Genomic DNA, 26,611 nt, shown 5'->3' with positions numbered 1-26,611 from the left:
TTCGCTATGTGTTAATGCAAAAGGGTAGAGTGCTCAAAGCAATGATTTTTGCTCATCTTTGATGTGAGACAAGAATGAGGCAGATAAGTGGAAATAATACTTTAGCGTGAAAATAATACTTCGAGGTCCAGCATTCTTACTGACACATCGTCTGATGTCTGGCTTTGATACCATTTAATAGCTCAAGCACACCGCTAGTAAATATTGTCCTCTTCAGGTTTTCCCTCTCGCAATAACCTCAAGGCTTTAAAATGCATCTGCTAGTGGAAGGTTTCCATCCCTTATAAACTGTGTTCTGTTCTACCCCACCAAACTCAAACATCCCAATAAATTTGAAGTATGTTCTTTTTTTTTTTTAATTAATTTATTATTTATTTCTTTTATTTCTTTTCTCTTTTAGAAACTTTTAAATCGGTGGAAATATGAGTCATACAAGTTTGGTTATTATCTCTATCTAAAAAATATTTCTTTTTTTACGGACCTTAAGTGTTATTTTAGGTGTTGATAAATTTTTATCCACGGTTCGACACCAGGTAATTATTTACTCTGGGCATAAGCTTTTTATGTCTTTGTTCCTGGTTTGATTTAAGAGGTCTCATGGCATGAAGATAATTTTTTCTAGCTTATATCGTGGACCCTTCTCTTTCCTCGCCAATATGAAGCTTTGATCGCATTTTCCATGGATGCAATAAACCGTAGAGAAGCCAACAGTGGAGTTGGATCAATGGATCAATGAACTTTATTCAATGAAGCATTATTAAAGATTATGTTTTGAACAATTCCATCGTAATAAATATGCAAAAGGTGGTAGCAATGAGTTTGAGAAACGAACTACTAGAACCAAACTAGAATGTTGATAGGTGGTTTTAGTACGAGTCAAGGAGCTAATCTTATTCATCAAATCAACCCAAATGCACTAGTGGTGGTTTGTGGGCTAAGCTACGACACTGATCTCACCTTCTTGAAGAACAAATCTTTGGGCTTTATCTTAGACAACAAACTTGTATGTGAGACTCACTTGTACTCCTTCACAGACAACATGTTTTGTGCGAACGTTAACCAAGAATTTGAAGACAGCTAGATTTCTAGTGAGATGATAAAATCTCGTGCCTCTATTTGTTAGTGAACTTGGGATCGACCAGACTGGTGCAAATGAGGGCCAAAATCGATTTTTGAACTGCTTCTTTTCCTATCTTATGAGAATGATTTTGACGGGAACTTGTGGACTTTGCAAAGTAGCTATACTACTATAGAGAAAGCGTGAAAAATGCCGATGAAACGTTTGGTGTCTTAAATTCCAATTTTACACTAGCCAAAAACAAAATTTCAAGGCATATCTTTTTCATTTATAGGTTACTTTTCTAACACTTTGTCTTCTTGAATTAGTTTGTAAGAGCCTAAATCCATCTCTAGTCGATATTGTTCTCTTTGAGTTTTCCCTTTTGGGCTTCTCCTCAAGAATGTGGTATCTCACAATCCACTCCCTTCGAGGCCAGCATTCTCACGGGCACTCGTTCCCTTCTCCAATCGATGTGAGACCCCACCAAATTAAGAAACACTAAAAATATTAAATTTCATCAGCTTGGTGCAAACAAAACTTCAAGACTTTTCTAACCCTTTGTCTTCTTGAATTAGTTTGTATCCCAAGTCCACAAAAAGATATTTATCTTTGGATTTTCCCTTTTGGCTTCCTCTTAACAATGTGGGATCTCATAATCTTGGAAACCCTTCGGGAGCAACGTCTTCACTGACACTCGTTTACTTCTCCAATCAATGTGGGACCCTCACCAAGTTCACCCCATCAAGGCTAGCGTCTTTGCTGACACATCACCTCATGTCCACCCCCAGCGAGGAGGCTGACTCGTTCCCTTCTCTAATCGATGTGGGACCTCCACCAAATTGACCCATTTTGGGGACCAGCGTCTTTACTAGCACATCGCCTCATGTCCACCCCTTTTCAGGGATCATCTTCCTCGCTAACACATCGTCTGATGTTTGGCTCTGATACCATTTGTAACAACTCAAGTCTTTTCCTAAATCCACCCGTTTAGGTTCCTAAATTCATTCCAATAACAATTTACGGGTAATATAAATATCAAACTTTACGAGAACGGTTACAAACTAGATATTCATAATCTTTTTGAAGGTAGGATTGAATTATATTTAGTTTTAAAAAAATTCTAACACTCAAACGGTAAAACAAAATTTAATCCAATTCAACTTTTATAGTTTAGGTTAAATAGTACAAATTGGTTAGATTATCGGGTTACAGGAGAAATTGCCCCTTCATATTATTAACTTATTTAGTTAATTTACTTAGTTCATTGAAATATGAGATACATCTCACAAACCCAACTACATAATTTCACACAATTCCCTAAACAAAAACTCAAACTCCTAACATTTTATGTATATTATCCTTCAACAAAAGATAGCTTAATTTCATATGAGCTCACATTCCATTGACTAACAACGTATTTCAATACCCATCATCGACATTAACAACATGACAATTCTTTCGAATCTGCCCATCACGCCCACTCAAAACCCCAACCAAGCTCATCCTCAACATCGACTCAGCAAAGTCATCATAGAACAAATTCGTATCATAACTATATTGTCTCACCATATGAGCTGCGTAGCTGTCGGCCATTAGACTATGGTCCGACTCCAAAAGCCCCACGCCACTAATCAAGTTCGTGTAATACTCATTGTCGAACCTGTCAACAGTGACCACATCCAGTGGGGCTAAATTGGCGTTGGTGCCGTCGTTTCTGTTGGGGCACATGGATTGCAAGTCGGAGAGCATGCCTGCGTTGATGTCAGGGTCGGGCTGGCCGGAGCCCTTGTAGTTGAAGAGGCGGACCTTGAATGTCACGCAACGAGCGAAGCCGATGGTGTGTGCGCCTGATAACACCACGAGGTCCTTTAAATCGAGGCCCTTTGAGGTGAACTTGGCTGTGTTATTCTCAAGAGATGCCTTGGGCGATGGGAGCTGTTCCAAGACGGATTTTTTGCTTGCAGTTAAGCCATCTCTACGTCCTAGTGGAAGGTTCCAAGATGGCCCTCCGACCTGAGTGGTGAAATTAATACTCGTGTTAGTTGAAAAATAGAAAATTTGAGTCTCGTATTGACATTTTTTTTATTAGATCAACTCGACCCATTTGAAAATAGGGTTACAAATCAACCATATCCTACATTACTATTAAGAATATTTGACATTTGTAACCGAAATTAGTGATGCATTATGACTTATGAATGTTTGATATTTGAGTTTTATGAGATTTTGGTTATTAAGTTAAAAAAAAAAAAGAACAACCCGACTACTCAACCCTAACCCGAAAATTGGTTAAGTTGGATTGAATTGTGAATTGAGAATTTTATGTGGGTTGCTCAGATCACTAATCCAACCATCAGAAACTTTTCAAATTCACTTTAGGCAAGAAAATAAAAAATGAAAATGGTATAAAATAAAGAAGAAAAAAACATTCAACCAACAAGTTATAAGTAAAGATGAATTTACCAGATACACCGCTTCTCTAGCTGCAAGACCTAATATATCAACACATGAAACTGTCTCTGGACAATATGTTTCGACATCCGCTTTAATGTCATCGATCACTTCAAACCCTCGTAGCGATTTCACATTTCCTGGAGCATTTTTCTCACCTTTCATATCTTTAGTATCATCAAGCAGCACCGATGCTTCACATCCCTAAAACAATACAAGAACAAAATAATTTCATCATCATTATCACCATAAAAACGTATAAATGGACTTTACATACATCTACAATACAGTCATGGAATTGCAATCGTAGTAGTGATGCAGCAATTCTAGAGTCGTTTTGTACGGCAGCCCAAACACGATATCGAATTATCATTGGCAAACGAGGGCACAATTTGTCATAAAAATCATAACTGAGCTCATTGTAAGCTTTCTGATAGTTATAATTATAATTAGGGGCAGAGAGAGCTTGAATGAAGAAGAAAATGGGAAGAATTAGGAAGAGAAAAGAGAGGCTAATGGGAGTTTTTGGAGCCATTTTTTTAGTTGATAAACATGTAGATTTTCATGTTTTGGTTTTATAGGCAATGAAATTGGATTCAAAACTTAGCTTTTTTGAGTGAGATCAATAGTGGCCTTCCCACTAATTATAGCACAAAACAAGATCAAGTTGGCTAAGGGAAAAGTAATTAATGTTTAATGAACATGATTAACATATCCTTTCACTTTTAATTATTTTATTTGTTGATTGTTGATTAAATGCGCTGGCCATTTTGATTTGGAAAAAAACTTGCATGCTTACTTAATATAATATAATTTAACCCCATTTATAATGGTAGGAATGCTACATTGGTTGGGGATACAATCTCACATTGGTTGGAGATGAGACCGAAACACCCTTTGTAAACGTGTGAAAACTTTTTCCTAGCAGACGCGTTTTAAAGCCTTGAGGGGATGCCCGAAAGGAAAAGCCAAATAGAACAATATCTGCTAGCGGTGGGATTGGGCCGTTACAAATGATATTAGAGTCAGACACTGGACTATGCGCTAGCGAGGAGGCTGTTTCTTGAATAGGGTAGACACGAGGCGGTGTGCTAGTAAGGACGCTGGGCCTCGAAGGGGGTGGATTTGGTGGGGTCCCACATCGATTGGAGAAAGGAACTAGTGCTGACGAGGACGCTGGGCCTTGAAGGGGGTGAATTGTGAGAAACCCACATTGATTGGGAAGGAGAACGAAACACCCTTTATAAGGGTGTGGAAACCTTTCTCTAGCAAACGCGTTTTAAAGTCTTGAGAGGAAGTCCGAAAGAAAAAGCTCAAATAAGACAATATCTGCTAGTGGTGGAAATGGGCCGTTACAATGATGGTTATGGTAGTTTGGTCTGTATTCGAGCCTAACTTAACTCAATAAGATACTATTCTCATTGCAAAGTTTATGGTTTTGATCCTCGTCTGTAATTATTGTGTTAAACACTATGCCCAAAATTTAGAATTTAGAATCTAGATTCAACTATTAATGGCTTCGACATTCCTCTATATCCTCTACAATATGGAAACATTAGCCTACTTTATTCTGATTCACGAGCTTGCCAGGAAAATTTCTAAAAAGTCACCAAAAAGGAAGATGAACCCTGCTATCGAATGTTTAAAGTTTTTTCTTAACTATCATATCCTCATGATTATTCTCGTTCGCATGTGGTTTTGGTTAATTTATTTACCAATTTTTCACTCAGGTATCATAACCTATTAGATTTTGTCTTGGTTTGTCTCCAAGCTACATCCTACTAAGGGAGGTTCTACTATGTTACCATCTGTAATAGCTCATGTTAAAATTCAAGTTAAGATTCGACACTTAAAGGCACTGACATTTCCTTCCATCTCCCGCAACATGATTACGATATCTATTGTGAGTCTTGAACTGTTTCTAAGAGTGATGACTATCCTCACAACCCAGCATGGATCCTTTTAACATATTTTGTTCACATTCATATGTTTTCTAGAAAAATTCTTATGAAATCACCCAATATAGAATTTCTCCAACCAAACATATTTAATTTTAGAATTCTTATGATCTAGCCACCACAAACGAAGTGCACATTGTTTGTAAAAAAAAGTAATTATAAATTCTTTTTAAGTACTTCAAAACCATTATATCATTAGGATCACTCTCGCCTCAATGGTATGAGTTCTTTTATGTCCCTTTCCTTTTTAATTGAGTAGGTTCAAATTGGTGTATTATGGTGTTTTATGGAGGAAAAAAAATGTCTGGTGGTAAAATGTATTCAACTGGTCGAGAAATTTTGAAAAATCACTTTTAATATGTATACAAACACAGTAATTTTTTTTTATTTAATTGGTGAGATCCCACGTCAATTGGAGAGGAGAATGAATCATTTTTTATAACACAGTAAAAACCTCTCAGACTCGCATTAAAACTGTGAGACTGACAAAGATATGTAACGGGCTAAAGTAGACAACTTCTGTCAGCCGTGAGAAGCATTAGTAATGAGGATTCGGAATATCACACATTGATCAATCAAAGAGAGATTCAACAACTAAAAGAAAGATCGATTCTCTGGGATCCTTCCTTTCTTCAAACGGAACGAACAGAGATAGAATCAGACCGATTCCCTAAATGCTTTTCTGGATATTCCTCAATGTCCCGGCTATTCACGGAACGTGAGAAGCAGATGAATAATCATCCGCTTCCGGAAGAAATCAAAGAATTTCTCGGGAATCCTACAAGATCCATTCGTTCTTTTTTCTCTGACAGATGGTCAGAACTTCATATGGGTTCGAATCCTATTGAGAGGTTCACTAGAGATCAGAAATTGTTGAAAAAAGAACAAGATGTTTCTTTTGTCCCTTCTCGGAAAATAAAGAAATAGTTAATATATTCAAGATAATTACGTATTTACAAAATACCGTCTCAATTCATCCTATTTCTCAAAGTTATTAATTAGTCAAACCTAACTAAAAATAAAATAATATTAGATATGATTTGTGGGATGTCATAAAGGACAACCATAATGGTACTTGTAAGAAATATCCACGTGAATGAAGAAAAAAAACTAAATATAGTGCTTAGTTAACTTTTCTGCGGGCACATTTTGATGATCTTGCACTAATGAATAAAATAAATTATTTAAGCTTGGTTCATGAATCAACCTTGTTCACAAGTTTTAAATAATTAATTACTTTTGGTTCAAGTTCTTCCTTTCAACTTTAGTTTCTAAGTGAAAATCTTTAAATTTTATCCAAGGTTAATTAATGAATTAAATTTGACTCGATTATGGCTAGGGATGGGTTGCGATCTTATAAGATAGAACCGGTAGAATTTGGTTGAAAATGATGAATTGCCTTTGGTTGAAGTTTCGAAGAGATCCTTCTAAAGTGTTGCGATCTTTTAGTTTATAGGATCTGTAACGTTTTCGTGATTGTGTGATTTGTATTATGTATTGTGCATACTTGTTGCTAGGAGTGTATTGAACAAACTAAGGTCGAGACAATAACTTCAACAAATATTGAAGTAAATGATGTCTCGAGTAAATTGCTTGACTCTGATCGTGGGCATCTAAGAGGACTTGAGTTTGGTTTAACTCGTTTAAAATTATCTTGATGGTTTCAACTTTCCTCTACGATATGCACACGTTATCCACTTGACTCAAATATTATCTCTTCAGATCAACACGGGTCATTTTAGCATGTTTTGTCATCGCTCACATATTACCTCGAGAAATTTTAAGAAGCTCACTCGACATTAGATTGATCTATAGTGCAGTTCTTATAATTGAGGCTCCGAAAAAGATGACGTATTTTGTTAGATTAGATAGTTGCTATAAATTCTTTTAAACGTTTTTTGACTATAAAAGTTTTATCTTTATGATAATTGTCATTTAAATATAATCTCGATTCATTCATATATCTATGATTCGAAGGATGTTTTTTAACCTTTTCGAAACATAATAAAAAGTATGAGTGGAAGTTTTAGGACTTTTATTCTACATGTGTCATCCACTTGAACACTTCCACAAGACAACACCCACTTCAATAATTAACTTACTACTCTTTTTGGGCATGAGATGTCCACATTTTCAATCAATATTTTGGATATACATGAGAAAGTGAAATTATTTTAAAAAATATCACGTTACAATGTATCATCCGTGGTACAGTTTGCTACTTCTAGGATTGTCAAAAGATCAAATTTTTGTTGAGATAAAATGTCATTTTTATGCTTTTTTTGTATTGTCAATATCACCCGCTAAATTATTATCGATAAAATCGATTGGTTCTTTTAGGACCTTCCCCTTTGTGATACTTCAACCCGTAACTTGTGGTTCTCTTTACATAATGGAGAATATGTTTAACCTCTTGATGATGCATCATTGAGGGGTTTTCCATGTCTACTCACCATTCCAAAAACATATGGAAGGTCCATACGAGTATGAGTCAAGTACGTCAAACTTCCAATGACGCGCCTATACTTAGTGGAATTCATCAAGTTTCATTCAGGATCTTTCTCTCGTTGTAACTTTGCTTCCATGAGATACGTAGCTGGGTTGCACTTTACCATCTTAAGTTGATGAAACACCTTTTAGCATGTTACAATTTTCATTTGGTCCACTTCAAATTCTTTCATCATTTTCTGCTTGAACTCTTTGATGCCTTCCACACTTGTACCAGTGGCAATCAAGTCGTCGAACGTACACGCCAACTATGAGTGTTTCAGCTCCATTATTTCTTGTATAACCACTTTGATCTTGCGAGCACTTCACAAAGTTTAGACTTTAAGCTCTTGTTCAAACGTATGTTCCACGTCCTCGGTGCTTGCCATAAATCATAGAGGGTTTTTGATAACTTGTACACTTTGTGCTCTTCAGTTTGATGACGAATCTTTCAAGTTGGGCAACATACACTTCTTTTTGAAAGCCACATTTAGAAACGCTGATTTGACGTTCAAGTGATGGACCTCCGGCTCATATTGAGCTACAATGACAAGAATCGACCTTATAGTGTCCAGTCTAGCCATAGGCACAAAAACCTCCACAAAATCAACTCCTAACCGCTACACGTATCCTTCACCACGAGTCTTGCTTTTATGTTTGATGACAGATTCTCCACTATTCTTCTTCAACTTAAACACCCACTTCAAACTGATGGGTTTGTGTCCAGATGGTAAGTTAGTCAATGCTCACGTCTTGTTCTTCTCTATAGCCTGAAGACCATTTTGCATGACCTCCTACCACATCATTTCACAAATTATCGGCTCCTCAATAAAAAATAATTCCAAGTGATACATAAATTAAAAAAGTAATGGAGTTTTTTTTTTTTTTTTTTTGCTAAAAAAGAAATATTCTTTTTGAGGAAGTGTTGGAAGATAGATAATTATTTATTATCGTAGAAGAGAGTGGTATTCCTATTCCTATTCCAACCCATCCTGTCATAATATTTGAGTGGACACCTAATGGAGTCTACTACTATTTTAATACTCAACATTCACCTCATGATACTCATGATTCAATTGAGTCTCTTTTAAAAACCTCTAAAGTAAAGAAAAAGGGTTCAATTCTTATAAAGGGGCCTAAAAGATACTCTTATGTATTTGTTCTTAGATTATTCATATCAACCAAAAATTTCAAATCTTTTCAAAATCTCTATCATCTTGTCTCTTTGAATCAATTTGATCCCAAAAAGTTTGAACTAAAATATTATGATAAACCAATTTAGCCTTAGAAGATAAGGTCATAAAAATGTAGAGGTCTTCTTCTTCTTCAAAAAAAAAAAAAAAAAAAAAAAGTTATTTTGTCTTTTTATCTTGGAATGGTTCTCTCTTGGCCTTAGTTGTTAATAAGGCCATTTGGAAATGCCATGTGTATATAAGGGTCGCTGAGCTTAGTTGAGTTATGAAGTCGAGTTATGAAGTCGAGAATTAATAAATTTGTGTTTAGAGTTTTGAGTTGTTTAGTCTAGGTTTAAGAAACTCTTATTCTGGGCATTGAGTTGTTTGGAATTCTGAAGTATTGTATGGGTTTAATAAGTCTTTGTTTGGAGCATTGAGTTGTTAATCCTTTTCTAACGGTTTCTAGTCATTCAATTCATGAAAGATTTGGACTCACAACTGTACATTCATTTAACTCACCACCATGGTCGGTGACAAGATTTTTAGCTTGTGATCAGACTTTTTTTCAATGAGTAATTTGAATTTCTTGTTACCATCCATCGATGATAGAATGATCGGACCACATAAATCTGCATGAATCACAGGGTGCTCAGCACGGAAACTAGTTGATATGAAATTCTTAGGTTTGATCTAAAAACCTCGTTAAAAAACGAGATCTCTAGATCTAAATTATCCAAGAACCTCAAAAACAATAAGGAATTAATCAAATGAAAAGTTTTGGAATGAACTAACTTGATAATCAAGACCAAGAGTAAAGAAAACTCATTTTTAAACTCGTGATTCGAATCACTCCACAAAATACCTTGATCAAGACTACTTAAATGACTCTAGCATGTAAATCTAAACACAAGAAATGTAATATCTCCTTTTCAATTGTACTGGACATATAAGAATTGATGGACCTGGGTGATTTTCGGCAACCCTTCAACCATTTTTTTGTCAGTTAATTGCTTTAAATAGTGAAAAGTCGGGTGTCCATACCTCGCATCCCAGAGCCAACCATCGTTATTTATATTTTCCATTAAACACACGTGATTCGCAAGTTTTAGCTTTGGTACATACAATCTGATGGATTGTCTGATCACCATAATAATCAAGCTACTGGCCCTGTCATATGTTTTCATTACACTGTCCTCTTTGACAATTTTATTTTCACTCTCGTCTAGTTGTCCCAAACTTATTATGTTGCTTTTGAGTTTGGGTATGTAATAGACTTGTGATAAGATCAAGTGTTCATCAGTTTTGCATTTGAAGAGCACTATTCCTTGACCACAAATGTTTATCATAGAGTTATCACCGAAACATACCTTTCCAACAACAGATGTATCGAGCTCATGAAACACCCTCCTTGTTCTTGACATGTGGTTGCTTGCTCTAGTATCAAGGTACCAGGAATTTTCAGCTCCAATACTTGCCGGTGGAGGCACTATAGTTTTATTCAGCATCACAAAATCAGGCTCTTTGTCACGTGTAGTTTTAATTTCACACGCCTCTATCATCAGCAATGAAGACTCCTCATCCTTCTACATCTCTATCAAGTTGAGTTGTTTGTCTTTTGTGTAACACTCTGATGCGAAGTGTCCTATCTGCTGACATCTACATTTAATTTTACTTTTGTCAAACTTCTTCTTCTGAGTTTGTGACTCTCCTTCATCTTCTCGATGTCAGTCACTTCTCCCACGGTCTCTCCCTCTTCCACGACCCCGTCCCCTACCTCCTTTCGAACTACCTTGATCCTTCCCTTCTTTCTTTGAGAATTTTGCATTCTCTCGTCCCTTCCACTCTACACAAGTGAGGAGAATAGTTTCATATTTTTCTCCAAACCCTGCAACTTTTCGTGCTTTGAGTGATCCAATAATCTCATCAACAGATTTCGTTTTGAGATCACTGAACTCCTCAATCGTTGAAGTGATTTGAATAAACTTTTAGAGGTGGATCGTAGAAGTTTCTTAATTACTAGGATATCATCCACACTATTGCCAAGGCCTCTCAATTTGTTGACAATAATGGTGAGTTTTCTAGAATACTCCTCAATACTTTCTGAATCACCCATCCTCAACGCTTCAAACTCCCGCAAGAGAGTCTACATCCTAACTTCTTTCACTTTTTTCGCACCTAGATTCATATTTTTCAACATGATCCAAACTTCTTTGGTCGTTTTCTTGGCACCCAACTGTAGCAACGTATCTTCTCCAATACTTTGATAAATAGTTGCTAATACCATTTTATTTTTGCAGTTATCTACTATTTCGGGTGATTCAATTGCCTCCCAAACACCTTGTTCCATCATAAATACCTGCATCTTAATCGCCCAAGCTGCATGGTTGCATCGTGTCAACATCGAGTATTTAAGTGTAACAGATCCCTCCTTTTCTTGAATTCGTACACTCATATCGTTTGAGGCATCATCTTCTAGCGCACCAGTGCTTTGGCGCCTGACAGTCAATTCCTACCTCATTTTTTAATCTCTCTCTTCTGACCCCTCAGTCTCTAGGTAAGACATGATTGAAAACAGGCAATAACAGATTTCAATAAGTAGAAAATATACACGGTAATTCTTCCACTAATTCTATTTCCTAAAAATTAGTTTCACTCTTCTACCCAATATCCACAGCCTATCTTTATGGAGAAAGCATATTACAGCAATAGAAATAAAATAAAATAAAATAAAAAGTTTATAACCGACAACCTTGTACTATTTTACAGCTTTCTTTTGCTAGTTTCATGTTGTATTATTTCTTTCTTGTTTTCTTGAAGAGGATGACGTTTTTGGCGAAATCATGGTTATGCCTAGTAGACATGAAATGCCTCATAATTTACTATAAGGGTATGCGACTAGTTGTCAAATTCTCCCTCCCCCAAAAGTTATATATTGTTTAAACTGTTGTTACCTTTTTGCTTGCATGCTATATAACACCACTCTCAATCTCTCTCTCTCTCTCATTCTTGCTTTCAAAACTCATTTTCCAATACCTCTCTCCCCCGTTTTCTAAAACCTTCTCTTCAAATTGAGGCCCGAGATTTGAATACACGTTGCCCGATCGTAGGCAACATGATCCGGAGTTGGCTGACTCACTCAATGCTGAGAGTGAGTGTCGCACAATCGCCGAATCTGCTGCCAAGAAAAGACAATTGTGACCGTTGGTATCAGAGCCTAGTTGGCTACAAAGTGATCGATAGACATGTCTACGACCAAATAGTTGAACAAGTCCCACGTCACCAGATTATTTGATATAAAAGAACAAATGCAATACTTGCGGGAAGTCCCCTAAAGTATTCGATATCTAAACAAGCGAGTGAAGGAACTTGCTGACAAGACCCTCACCGTTGAAAAAATAAAGCATAGGTTAGATGGCAGCCTATTCAAGAAATAATGTAGCGAATGAAAAAGCTAGAAACATAAACCACAAAGAATGGTGGTTTCGAGCGAGGTGATAGCTCGACAAGCTCTACTGGCTTGATTGAGGAGCAAGTTGATGGCTTAGACAGTTCCCAAAAAGGCGATGTTTCAGATGGTCACTGAGTTATCTGAAGATGTGAAGGCAGCCATCGACGTTGTCAGGGAAGAAATGGTAGGCATCAGCACTAGAGTAAACGTTGTCGTAAAGGCGGTGGAGAATCAAGCCCCTACCCGGAGGACAACGCGACCGAACAATGTCAATCTTCCTGAGCCCAAGCCCTTCTCTGGGGCTCAAGATTCCAAGACCCTCGAGAACTACATCTTTGACCTTGAGCACTAATTTAAGGCGACTGACATTGAGAAAAAGGAAGAAAAGATCACTGTGGCCATCATGCATCTAGTTGAAGATGCGAAATTGTGGTTGCATTTGAAGTATGTGGACATCCAAGAGGGTCGAGACAGGCGTGTTGGCAAGAATGTGTGGCTGAATTCGAATTTCAGTTCAAACATAAGCTAGGTAAAGCAAATCAAGCTGTAGATGCCTTAGGTTGGAAGAGCAAACATGCAGCCCTGTGCATGTCAGCTCCTTTACAAGCAAGTAAGCTGAGTGGAACAATATGAGAAAGTATTGAAGAACACCTAGCCAAAGACCTGACCGCCCAAGCCATCATGCAGCTAGCCAAAGAGGGAAAAACTCGCCAGTTTTGGGTCGAGGAAAATTTACTCTTCATGAAGAAAAATCGTCTTTACGTTCCCCAGTCAAGGAACTTGAGGAGACTCTTACTTAAAGAATGCCACGACACACCATGGGCAAGCCACAACGGGTGGCAGAGAACCTATGCCCTTCTAAAAAGGGGTACTATTGGCCAAATCTCTGCAACGATGCGACACAGTTTACAAAGACTTGTCTTATTTGCCAACAAGACAAGGTTGAACAAAACAAAATTTCGGGACTACCAGAACCTTTACCAGTCCCTTCTCGACCGTGGGAAACTATTTCTCTAGATTTTATGGCACACCTCCCCAAGGTAGGAGAAATGGAGTCCATCTTGGTCATCTTCGACAGGTTGTGGGGCATTCCCACTAGCATTATCAGCAACCGCGATTCGAGATTTACAGGGACCTTTAGGACCGAGTTGTTCAAGCTATTAGGGGTCGAGCCTAAATGTCTCTTCTAGTTATCACCCCTATACTAACGGACAAACTGAAAGATTCAACAATATGCTTGAGGAGTTCTTACGTCATTTCATCAATATGCGACAGAAGAACTGGGTACTAATGCTTGATGTTGCTTAGTTTAGCTTCAATTACCAACAAAGCTCGTTGACAGGAAAAACCCTTTTGAAATAGTATGTGGTAGGCGGCCACTTATGCCCCATGTTATCGACCACTCCTATGCTGGGAGAAGCCCTCAAGTGTACAACTTCACCAAAGAGTGGAAGCAAATCTCTGAAATAGTACGAGCGTACTTGGAGAAAGCCTTGTTAGATAAAACCTGAGTTTTTTCAGCTTTCCCTTCTTCACACGATTTCAGAATATCTCCGTTTGACCATTTGACAAAACACGTTAGAGATGGCAAGGAGTGGACTTCGAAGAGGTATTTGCGCCAGTGACAAGGTTAGAATTCATTCGTTTCTTGCTAGCAATTGCGGCACATTACTCTTGGGAGGTTCACCATATGGACGTAAAGTCTGCTTTCCTTAACGGAGAGCTGAAGGAGACCGTCTATGTCCGACAACCACCTGGCTTCCTGGACAACGACAATCCCAATAAAGTACTGCGCCTGCACAAGGCACTCTACGAGCTTCGACAAGCTCCACGAGCCTGGAACGCAAAGCTCGACAGTACCTTACTGTCACTGAAATTCAAACGTTGTGCCATTGAACATGGCATGTACACGCACGGCCATGGCAAGAAGCGACTGATCGTGGGAGTGTACGTCGACGACCTCATAATCACTGGAGGTGACGTGGAAGTCCTCGGAAGGTTCAAGGAGGAGATGTCGAAAAACTTCGAGATGAGCGATCTCGGCGTGCTCAGCTACTATCTCGGCATCGAAGTGCAACAGAATTCTACCAGCATCTCCATCTGCCAAAGTGCATACGCGAAGAAGCTGCTAGACACAACTGGGCTTGTGGACAGTAGTCCTACAAGGACGCCAATGGAGGCCCGATTCCAACTAAGGAAGGTCGGCACTACGATGACAGTCGACTCCACCAATTACCGCAGCATTGTCGAGAGTCTGCGCTATCTGGTAAACTCTCATCCTGATCTTGCTTATTCTGTTGGATATGTGAGCCGGTTTATGGAAGCACCTAGAGAGGAGCATCTAGTGGCTGTCAAGCGCATCCTGCGCTATCATTTTGACTATATACTTGAACTTGATCCACTCTTATATCTCTACATATAGCTCAAGTAATTATACTATAGCCAGAGTGTTCTTAGTTTATTGGATTTAGATTAATGATCGTAACATTCACTTTATTCAATAACAATCTTTACTGAAGAAACATCAATAACAACTTTATTGAAAATCGAATATGTTTTTGAAAACCGAATATGTTTTTGTTTACAAACTATGAGTTTTATGACATAAAACCCAACAAAATGATTCAAACTTATTTAGGTAACATAGAAAACAAACAAAAGTAGTTATTGGATAAGTTCCCGAGAGTCCTGGGAATACGGCGAACCATTCAAATTTATTTAGATAAAATAGGAAACCAACAAAAGAAGTTTTTGGATAAGTTCCCGAGAGTCTTGAAAATACGGCGAACCATTCAAATTTATTTAGGTAAAAAGGAAACCATCAAAAGTAGTTATTAGATAAGTTCATGAGAGTCCTAAGATTATAGCGAACCATTCAAATTTATTTAGGAAACCAACAAAAGTAGTTACTGGAAAAGTTCCCGAGAGTCCTAAGAATACGGCGAACCATTCAAATGTATTTAGGTAAAATAGGAAACCAACAATAGTAGTTATTGGATCAGTTCCCGAGAGTCCTGAGAATACGACGAACCATTCAAATTTATTTAGGTAAAATAGGAAACGAACAAAAGTAGTTATTGAGAAAGTTCCCCAGAGTCTTGAGAATACGGCGAACCATTCAAATTTATTTAGGTAAAATAGGAAACGAACAAAAGTAGTTACTGGAAAAGTTCCCGAGTCTTAAGAATACAGCGGACCATTCAAATTTATTTAGGTAAAATAGGAAACCAACAAAAGTAGTTATTGGATAAGTTCCCGAGAGTCATAAGATTATGGCGAACCATTCAAATTTATTTAAGAAACCAACAAAAGTAGTTACTGAAAAAGTTCCCGAGAGTCTTGAGAATACAGCGAACCATTCAAATGTATTTAGGTAAAATAGGAAACCAACAAAAGTAGTTATTGGATCAGTTCCCGAGAGTCCGGAGAATACGACAAACCATTCAAATTTATTTAAGTAAAATAGGAAACGAACAAAAGTAGTTGTTGAGAAAGTTCCCGAGAGTCCTGAGAATACGGCGAACCATTCAAATTTATTTAGGTAAAATAGGAAACGAACAAAAGTAGTTACTAGAAAAGTTCCCAAGAATCCTGAGAATACGGCGAACCATTCAAATTTACTTAGGTCAAATAGGAAACGAACAAAACCAGTTACTGGTACAGTTCCCGAGAGTCTTGAGAATAGGCGAACCATTCAAATTTATTTAGGTAAAATAGGAAACCAACAAAAGCAGTTACTGGTACAGCTCCCGAGAGTCCTGAGAATACGGCGAACCATTCAAATTTATTTAGATAAAATAGGAAACCAACAAAAGCAGTTACTGGTAATTCAAATTTATTTAGATTCAAATTTATTTAGATAAAATAGGAAACCAACAAAAGCAGTTACTGGTAATTCAAATTTATTTAGATAAAATAGGAAACCAACAAAAGCAGTTACTGGTATAGTTCCCGAGAGTCCTGAGAATACGGTGAACCATTCAAATTTATTTAGATAAAATAGGAAACCAACAAAAGCAGTTACTGGTATAGTTCCCGAGAGTCCTGAGAATACGGCGAACCATTCAAATTTATTTAGATAAAATAGGAAACCAACAAAAGCAGTTACTGGTATAGTTCCCGAGAGTCCTGAGAATACGGCGAACCATTCAAATTTATTTAGATAAAATAGGAAACCAACAAAAGCAGTTACTGGTACAGCTCCCGAGAGTCCTGAGAATACGGCGAACCATTCAAATTTATTTAGATAAAATAGGAAACCAACAAAAGCAGTTACTGGTATAGTTCCCGAGAGTCCTGAGAATACGGCGAACCATTCAAATTTATTTAGATAAAATAGGAAACCAACAAAAGCAGTTACTGGTACAGTTCCCGAGAGTCTTGAGAATACGACGAACCATTCAAATTTATATAAGTCATCGTCATATTGCTAGATATAACACTACTTTCTTAAATTGTTTTCAAAACGTTTTTCCAAAGTTTTCTCACTTCATTTTTCAAAACATATTTACAAGGAAACTAAATCATACACTATTTGTGTCATCAATAGAGAAGTTAAGTCTAGAACCTATTTATAAGGAAACTAAATCATACACTATTTGTGTCATCAATAGCTAAGTTAAGTCTCAAACCTAAGTTAAGTCTCAAACCTAAGTCTCAAACCTGAAACTAAATCATACACTATTTGTGTCATCAATAGCTAAGTTAAGTCTCGAACCTAAGTTAAGTCTCGAACCTAAGTCTCGAACATAAAACTAAATCATACACTATTTGTGTCATCAATAGCTAAGTTAAGTCTCGAACCTAAGTTAAGTCTCAAACCTAAGTCTCGAACCTGAAACTAAATCATACACTATTTGTGTCATCAATAGCTAAGTTAAGTCTCGAACCTGAAACTAAATCATACACTATTTGTGTCATCAATAGCTAAGTTTAAGTCTCGAACCTGAAACTAAATCATACACTATTTGTGCCATCAATAGCTAAGTTAAGTCTTGAACCTGAAACTAAATCATACACTATTGTGTCATCAATAGCTAAGTTAAGTCTCGAAATACTAAATCATACACTATTTGTGTCATCAATAGCTAAGTTAAGTCTCAAACCTGTATACAAGGAAACGAAATCATACATTATTTGTCACCAATAGTTAAGTTAAGCCTCAAACCTATTTACAAGGAAACTAAATCATACACTATTTGTGTCATCAATAGCGAAGTTGAACCTATTTATAAGGAAACTAAATCATACACTATTTGTGTCATCAATAGCTAGGTCTTGAACAAGTGCAATTGTGACACAAAGAATCCTTCATCCAGCATTCATGATATCATATATCTGCACTTCGAAAAATATAAGGGCTAGAAAAATAGAATGATGGCCAGCGCCACATTATATAAACCAAAATCCTATCAAACATATCCATTATTACCAAAAATGACACAAGCATAGGTAGCAGCAAAATAGTCAGTTTTTTCCACCCTACTTAACAACAACCAAAGAAAGGTTTCCCTACATTTCTCTATTCATTCAAAATACAGGTTTAGAGCTCAATGGCTTGCCTCGTCCCATGGTGAACCCTTTCGTCCCATCAGGCATTCTCGGACTCTTCGTAGTGAGTTTGGAAGATGCTTCACAAACAACCTGACTACTTGATTGCATTGCTGCCACCGGCAAGCTACAGCTACGATCGAGATGGCTATGAATTCGTCCACGACCCTTCCCACGGCCTCGTCCCCAACCCTTCTTAGCTGATGTAGAGTTCTCCTCGGACTAGTAAACCAGATATTTCATGTCATTTGAGAATTACAAATCATTTAATCAAGGACGAAAAAGTTTTAGAAACGAAATACGTACACTGCAATCGTTTATCAGTTCAGTGATATTTGGCAGAGAGGACTCTTGTTCAGTGGATACAGTAGATGGTGAATCATCTTCATCCAGAATACAATCAAAATCGGACTTTCGAGTCTTCAGAACCGATTTCGGCTATCCAGAAATAATAATTAGAGTTGAACTAAGCAGGAGCACGTAAATAATGAAAATGCAGACACATCATCTTATTACACTTACCGAGCGTCTGAGCAATAGCCTTACTCGGAGCCCTTTCCTCCAGTTTCTCTCATCATTTAACTTCTCAGCCTAGCAGGCACAAAAAACGTGGAAAAGACAATAAAAAGATTGAATACAAGTAACTCGATCACCTATAGCGTACAATAGATGCATACCGCTCTTTCAGCCAACTCTGCAGTCTCGTATTCCACAAGTGCATGAAGCTTCAAACAAATGAAGTAACAATGAGAAAAGGATTTTAAGGAGAAGTGCCTTGGATATACATTATAGTAAAGGATGATTCACAATACCTTGTTACTGATAAACAATTCACCTTTAGAGCAGCACGGATTCGACTCTGGGGGATGGCAGATTCGGACAGTCTTCACACTGGTCAGATATCATTAATGAATGAAGCTCAGTGAAGACAGTTTAAACATCTAATAGAACAAGGAATAAGACTGAGTGATGATGTTAATGAAACTACCTCCCAATGACGCTAAATATCTTCTCGAGGTTGTGGTGTGAGTGATTGTCGGGCAAATTCTCCACAACGACCGTGCGGGACTGCAAATCAATGAACAAAAACATTACACCTTACTCAGCTAAAGGTAAATGTTCTGCATCATTTGTACAATGGTTGATCTTACCAGCAATTCCTCTTTGTCCTTGTCCGTAAACGGATGCTTACGCTTAACTTTCTTCCCATCAGCACTAACAACCTTCAGAAGATCAGATATGAATCACAATAAATGAAGAGTTCTTATTTTTCCAGAAAGAGTGGAAAATTGAGTGCTTAACTTAAGAACTTACAAGCTTTGAAGAGGAGCGGAGAGCTTGAACTATCAAATTGTTGTTGGTTGAGAGGGACTTCACTTTTTTGGTGGACGAAATAACAGAAATTGGAACTTCATAAAGGGAAACGAAAGAAAGACAAATCATAATTCAGTTAAAAACATATCGAAAATTTGAATTAACACATCCAGGTGATAGACTTCCAAAGATTATACCGTAACCATCAGGATCTTTGCTAATGCTTTTTGCAAGAGATTCATTTGCAAGAAGACTCATGTCACTGAACTGATATTCTACCTGTAAAATTGAAATCATTCATAAGATGCTGAACTGATGTTCCAAATATGAACAACATATATGAGATTATAGTGATAGAGAAGAACTTATGCATATCAAACCCTTTAAGTTCAAAGCATAAAGAAAGAGAGATCAAACACGTTAAGAAGGAATCCAAGGAGAAAACTAATGGAAAAGAAGTGTACCTTAAGAACATTATTATAGATAATCTTGAAGTGAGAGTCAAAATGATAACATGAACTAGTTACGAGCATGGCACATTGATCATCCAAATACAGAGTTCTAAAGGACTATCATATATTTACCAAAAAGCAAGAAGCATACATATAATCATGGTTTGGTGATTGATCATTCAGATGAACACAGAACAGGAAGCAGGATTGTGGAATCAAACAATGAAATATAAGAGAAATCGAGACAAAAAGGAATCAAGAACAGAATGAAACAAGGTACCTGTTTGATGAGTTTTTGGTGAATATCATCAGAACGGGGATTCTTAGAGAAATTAGGGAGGGGAATGGTGGGATTAGGGATCAAATAGGTGGGTTCTTGATCGCCAATAAAGAACCAGTCGGAAGTAGCAGGAGCCCCACCAAGAAAATGGAAATAGGGATGAAAATAGCCGGAAACAGGCATCTGAGTTTGCGATCTAGGGAAGAACTCAGGCGCTTGAGCATTGAATTTGAAGGAAAGATCACCATTGCTGGTACTACTACCAACACCAGCATCGCCATTAACAGCTTGTTTGACGACCTCCATTTCAGGGTTCGAATTCACCTTCTTTTCCGGATTCGCTTCCGCCATATCTTCTCCGATTCCCCTCTTCCCCTTGCGTTAATCCGAAGCAGAGTTTGGAACGCATAAGGGTTATGGAAATCTCAGTGTGTGTGTGTGTGCGCGCGCGCGTAAGATTTAGCCTGAAGTTTAGTAACTGAAATCTGCAAATCGACGCAGATTTCGCGCCCAAATATATGCATCTGGGGGTGGATTGAAAGGAGGGTAGGATTTTGTGACAAAGGGCCGTTGGATTTGAGTTTGACTGAGGATTTCGAGGTGGGAATTTCGCCCAAGTGGCTCTCCATTTTGCCATTTCTCACCAAGAACTTCCCTCCTTTCTTCCTTGTCGTCTCCTCTCTGCTTCAACGCCAATGTTTCTTTTACGGTCTCCCTAAAACGTGGCCTACAATTTTTTTTTTTTTTTTTTTTTTTGAATTACAAAATTTAAATATTCTTCATAGAAGATTTTATTAACAAAAACATAGGATATATAACCCCCTAACTGAATCAAATCAATTTAATGAGTTTAAAAAATATTTGGGGATAATTATAAAATGGCAATCAATCTAATTCTTGGACGGGGTTCTGATCTGCAATATATAAGAATCGGATCGACTCGATTGAGATGATAAGATGGAATGCTTAGCTTGTTTTATGATTTAGTTAGGACTGGAACGAGACAACGCCCATGAAGCTCTAGCAGAAAGGGAAGATTTTCCAAGCCGTATGTCCATGGATGCAGAATTCTTTGAAAAAGCGTTAGCGGACTCGGAGACCTAGAACCTTGGCTTAGCTCTTACGGCATAGAGCTCAAAATTTATATTTTATATTTTGCTTGTTAAATATTTAATTTTAATTTGTTATAATAAAATATTATAATTATTATACTACTTGATGAGTATGGACTATCCAAAGCCCAATTACTTTTTTAGGCCCAATTATTTCATTTTTATAAGCCACCAAGGTTTGGGCCTTTTAGAGGGTATTTATATAAGTTTATAATTCGACCCATTCGGAATATCTAACCTAACTTTATTAGGTTGGATTGTGAACTTTATTCGAGTTATTTAGATCATCAATCCGTGTCTCAATTGCGACTTCGACATGAACTCTTTGTCAGGTTCATACGTTGAGGATTTGGCCTTAGCGACAATAGCCATCATAGATGCAACTTCTCAACGCATCCTCATAAGATCTGCTCGACAAGTCGACGATCTAGAGCTTCTTTCACCAATCATCATGGATTCTTGCCTCATACTTCATTGTACACAACAACACTATAATCTTTTGATTTTTTTGTCAAGTTTGTGACGGGCTTTAATGGGTTCAATTGATTTTTCGTTGCCAAAGAATGACTCGATTCAAGTCCATTCAGTATGATTCAAGCCTATTCGAGTCACGAGTTCAAGTTTACGTCACGATTGGATTAGTTCTATTGGGTTCAAACTAATTCAGCCAAAGTTAACAACCAACTTAAAAACTCAAATTTTTACTATTAAAAAAATGTACTTAATATTGGAAAATGTTTCATTTCCATAGGCATTGGATCGGTATAAAACTTTACTAGGTCATCGAAATCTCTTCTTACATTCTTTGTCCTTGCTTGAGCGTCGTAGTCACATTGGACTCTGACAATTTTGAACAATTCAAATGTCGAGATTGAATGTCCTCATAGATTATCGAACTTTCCATTGTCTATCTTCCTTATTTCTTTCCTTTTCCTTCTTTCTTCTACTTTAACCCCTAATTAAACCACTTTAAACTACATGATTAGGCAGGAGGTGGAAATGACCAAAATACCCTTTTTACGGGCCGAAAAAACAAAATGGAAGAAGATGCAAAGGAATATTCCATCCTCATATGTATCCAAATAACATGGAAGAGAGATGATTATGTATGAACATAGGAATCTCAAATTGGAATTTGTTCTCCATGTGAGCACCAAACTACACACACACTTACCCACATTTCCATGTCACATGGACACACAAATTTCATAACACAACCACAAATATTATTATTATTATTATTATTATTTTGTTTTTTATTTAAAAAATCTAAACAAAAGATTTTATTTGGACCAAATAAATTATAAACAAATTAACAACAAAATAATATATTGTTCCATCATTTTCACTTCTTTAACTTCAAAAAATATGAAAAAATAAAATAAAATTCCATGTGGGCCCTTTTTCATTGGAGAGCCAATCAGATTCTCTCTATTACCAGAAGGAGTTTTTTGTCATTTTATAACAAAAGTAATGAGTTTGAAGTTGAAGAATAATAATAAGAATAATAATAATAAGTATTTTATTTAAAATATAAAAAATAAAAAATAAAAAATAAAAAATATTGTTGAGTAAGATAAGTGAGGATCTTTCCTTTTGTCATTTTGCAGAGCCAACCATTTTGATCCATTCATTTGCAAATGCATAGAATCTGACAACTAATTACAACACAATCCCAAATAATTTCAAACAAATTTAGCATCTTCTTACATTCACAACCACTCATCTTTAGGATTTCATTTATGGTTTTTCACAATTAATTTATAATTAAAAAGTAAAAAAAAAAACAAAACAAAACACAGAGGATAAGACATTAATTATCATTTTAAAGATCGATGATTCGATCTAGTTCCAAAAAGAAATTAATTTTTTTTTTTTTTTTTTTTTTTATCAAAGATGAACTTGATATGTTCACATAAACATAGTTTTCTACAAACAATTTGTACCATTTTAACAGTGGTAGACATTAGTAGTCTTTCTACTAAAGGGGAAGGGACTCTAATCCTGCAAAATTTCATACCCTCTTGCTCTCTCTCTCTCTCTCTCTCAACACCCTTTGCCTTTCTTTTATGTACCTTAAATACTTATTTTTCTAACTTCTTATGCATCTTCCTTTCCTGTTCTTTTACTTCGGCTCTTCCAGCTGTAGCTCTCTGATTTTACGTCGTTGTCGTCGTCCTCCGTGCTGTCTCCCCCGGTGGTCGACGTCCCGCCAGTCCCACCTAACTGAAGGGGACCTTGGGGTGACCCAGATTGAGAACTGCAAGCTTTTGATGACTCGCCGAACTGATCTTCGGCCACCAACAATCCCCCAAGAACAACAATGGATTGGTTCGTAGGGGTAACTGTAGATGCTGGAAGTCTTCTCGTGTGAAGTCGGAATTTCTGGATCAACCGAAAAATATCATTAACTTCATGGTTGTAAACGAGCCATCCAAACATTAAAATGCTAAACAGACATCAAAAGTAATTAAGCAAGCTTTGGAGCTTGCCTGCAGATGACTCTTCACTTCATCGTTGGTGAGGCCATCCACCTGCATAAGCTCTCTAATCTGCTTCGGTGTGGCCACTGCTAAAACAAATAATTAAAGTTTGAATCAGAAAAAATTGATATTAACAAGTTCATAGCTCTTGACCTTAAACCATGATGAAAAAAGTCTATAGTTTTACATGATTTCAAGCCAACAATCATTTAAACATGAGGAATCTAACGACCCAAGCCCACCGCTAGTAGATATTGTCCTCTTTGAGTTTTCCCTTTCGGGCTTTCCGCTAGGAAGAGGATCCACACCTTTATAAAAAATGTTTCATTCTCCTTTCTGGTTGGGATCTCACAATCCACTCCCCTTCGAAGCCCAACGTCCTAGCTAGCACACCACCTCGTCTCTCCCCCATTCCGTACTCAGCCTCCTTGCTAGCACATCGACCAGTGTCTAGCTCTAATACCATTTGTAACAATCCAAGTTCATCGCTAGCAGATATTGCCCTCTTTGGGCTTTTCCTTTCGAGCTTCCCCTCAAGGTTTTTAAAACTTATCTGCTAAGGAGAGGTTTTTGTACATTTATAAAAAAATGTTTTGTTCTCTCCAACCGATGTGAGATCTCACAGGAACCTCATCAGTTAATAGATGTGTAATCTTATATTTAACATTGAGCTTCATTTCTTACCCTGTGAGCCTCCAAGTTGCTGCAAGGCGCTAACAAAACGTCGATGCAACTCTGGTGACCAGCATCTCCTTTGCTTACGAGACAACTGCTGTTGCTGTTGCTGCGTTCCGGTTCGTAAACTCACCGGAGCAGTCATAGCCGAAGAAGAAACAGCTCTAGTCCCGCTCGATCTCGAACCACTAGAAGCTGATTCCTCTATCGGATTCTTAATTCCCGGAGTGCAAAGAGAAAGCCTATGAATTGGAAATTCCTCCTTATCCTCCTTCCTCACAGCCATGGCTGAAGGGAACACAGAATATGCCTTCAATGGCACTTGGCTCCTCTCACTATTCTTATTTCTACAGAATTGCAATGAAACTTGAGTCACTACAGGGCCTCCTTTCTCGTTTATCTGTGACAGCAAATTCCAATCTAATTATCAAGAACACAAAATGCACAAATTCCTCAGTTCTTATTCTTCGAAAAATTCTTATACCTTAGTTTCGAATTTGGAATCTCGTTTACTATCATCCGAGTTCCAAAGCTGAACTGACCTCATCCAATTCTTCTGATCTCTATAATTTTTTCCGTTTCTAAAATCTTGTTCATCAAATTCTTTTTTCAGAGATTTGAACTCTTCCAAAACCGGTTGAGTTCTAGAAACTGAACATTGCATTGACTCCTCTTCTTTCACAGCTAAAATGGCTGAAGAACAAATATGAACAATCCATAAGTGCAAATTAGGGTAAACAACAAAAAAACAAAAAAAAACCCAAAAATCACTCGAAACGTTTCCATTTGAATGATATTCAAAGAGATTCCCCAAAATCCAAATCTCAGAAACAAACAATAGGACATCGAATCGAAATCTGTAATTAGAGGAGAAGAACGCACCATCTTTCAACAGAATCATACAGAGCGGAAGCTCCCGCTTGAAGGCATCGATCTTCCTCATTTCATCCTCCAAACTTTTGACGAAATCGTTAAGTTTGGTGATCCTCTCGGACACATTATCGATCATCGAGACCTGTTTGAAGAAATCGGTGACCGATTTCGGCACAAAAGTGGATCGAAAATCCAAACTGAGTTCAGGAGAAAGCGAACCCATTATTGATCTCCGCTTCTCCTGGTTTCGATTTTTTGGATTAAAAATCGGAGGATAAATGAAAAAAAATATATGAAAAATAAATTTCAACATGTAAATATAAATATATATAGAGAGAGGAACCGAAATAGGGAATTTCAAAAAGAATAAAAATGGTGTGATATGCGGAGATTCTGATCGGCGAGTGCTCCATTACATCGCCGAGTTTTGACTGAGTTATCAAACTCATGTTCGTGTCCTCGCATATTTGGTTTTCATAAATCGAGTTAACTCGTTTTTTAATGCAACAAATATTTCTCTTTCTTTAATTATTATTTTTTTGTGGTAAATATTTTTTTTAATTTATTTTATTTTAAAGATTATATTTTGTGGTGGAATTTTAAATTTTATTCTATTTCAAAAAGTTTAATTTTACTTTTTAATATTCACATTTAAAATTTTTATTTTATAAAAGTTTTGTAATTAGACATTTAAAATTTTTATTTTATTTTCTAAATATTTAATGAGCAGTTATTTCTTTTTCAAACAATTAACCATAATACAAAATCGGTGGAAATTAAAATAATAAATCTTCGTTTTTTTTTTAATTCTTGATTTCTCTATTTTTATAATATCTTTCCAACATAATTTTTAACATAATTTAAATGAAAAAATATAATAAAATATTTAAAAAATTAACATATTAATTTTAAAAAATATATATATATATATCTATACAGGTAAGAGATGTCTATTAGGCTGGATACCTGCTCTAAGGAGACGATAGGTGAATTTGCATGGTATGAAATGAGGATCTTCACAATAAAATATGAAACAATAGTTCGTAATTTAAAAACATGGTCATATCCTTCACCGTATTCAATAACATTTTACAACCAAAACTATTGAACAATCCCGCAACAAATGAATCCTTATTGAAAAACATCGGGTGAATTAAGAAAATGGGATCCTTGGTGTAGTTGTTTCTAACAATAGCTTGTGGAGAGAAAATGATACTCATTTCACTTGAAATATTGCACGAATACATGAAATTGATACTTACCCACCGCACAAATCTCAACAATGAAGAACTC

The 26,611-nt window shown here is 36.8% G+C and overlaps 3 protein-coding genes across 4 annotated transcripts; all 3 read right to left on the bottom strand.

Moving 5' to 3' along the window:
• Window positions 1-2,289: 2,289 nt before the first annotated feature.
• LOC111499974 (peroxidase 10-like) lies at window positions 2,290-4,050 on the bottom strand. The gene is made up of 3 exons (XM_023151737.1): window positions 3,789-4,050; window positions 3,524-3,715; window positions 2,290-3,073 (listed from the first exon to the last, which is right to left on the bottom strand). The coding sequence occupies exons 1-3, from the start codon at window positions 4,044-4,046 to the stop codon at window positions 2,480-2,482; spliced, it is 1,044 nt and encodes a 347-aa protein (XP_023007505.1). The 5' UTR covers window positions 4,047-4,050; the 3' UTR covers window positions 2,290-2,479.
• A 13,890-nt stretch (window positions 4,051-17,940) lies between these two features.
• Window positions 17,941-20,871, bottom strand: LOC111499964 (la-related protein 6C-like). Its single transcript, XM_023151721.1, has 10 exons — window positions 20,176-20,871; window positions 19,641-19,722; window positions 19,444-19,538; window positions 19,281-19,352; window positions 19,118-19,197; window positions 18,942-19,020; window positions 18,807-18,854; window positions 18,652-18,720; window positions 18,436-18,567; window positions 17,941-18,351 (listed from the first exon to the last, which is right to left on the bottom strand). The coding sequence occupies exons 1-10, from the start codon at window positions 20,524-20,526 to the stop codon at window positions 18,109-18,111; spliced, it is 1,251 nt and encodes a 416-aa protein (XP_023007489.1). The 5' UTR covers window positions 20,527-20,871; the 3' UTR covers window positions 17,941-18,108.
• A 2,282-nt stretch (window positions 20,872-23,153) lies between these two features.
• Window positions 23,154-25,637, bottom strand: LOC111499962 (transcription factor HHO6-like). Of its 2 annotated transcripts, none has more exons than XM_023151716.1 (5): window positions 25,328-25,637; window positions 24,930-25,138; window positions 24,455-24,845; window positions 23,780-23,859; window positions 23,154-23,672 (listed from the first exon to the last, which is right to left on the bottom strand). In XM_023151716.1, exons 1-5 carry the CDS (start codon window positions 25,629-25,631, stop codon window positions 23,388-23,390), a joined length of 1,269 nt encoding a protein of 422 aa, XP_023007484.1. In that variant the 5' UTR covers window positions 25,632-25,637; the 3' UTR covers window positions 23,154-23,387. The 2 variants fall into 2 exon arrangements, with proteins under 2 accessions (XP_023007484.1, XP_023007485.1); XM_023151717.1 differs by having other exon boundaries at window positions 23,780-23,856; window positions 25,328-25,636.
• Window positions 25,638-26,611: the final 974 nt, after the last annotated feature.

Source organism: Cucurbita maxima, unplaced genomic scaffold, assembly GCF_002738345.1.
Source record: "Cucurbita maxima cultivar Rimu unplaced genomic scaffold, Cmax_1.0 Cma_Scf00027, whole genome shotgun sequence".
NCBI classification, from domain to species: domain Eukaryota; kingdom Viridiplantae; phylum Streptophyta; class Magnoliopsida; order Cucurbitales; family Cucurbitaceae; genus Cucurbita; species Cucurbita maxima.
The sequence above is the reverse complement of the archived record's forward strand: the minus strand, read 5'-3'. Positions and strand labels throughout refer to the sequence as shown.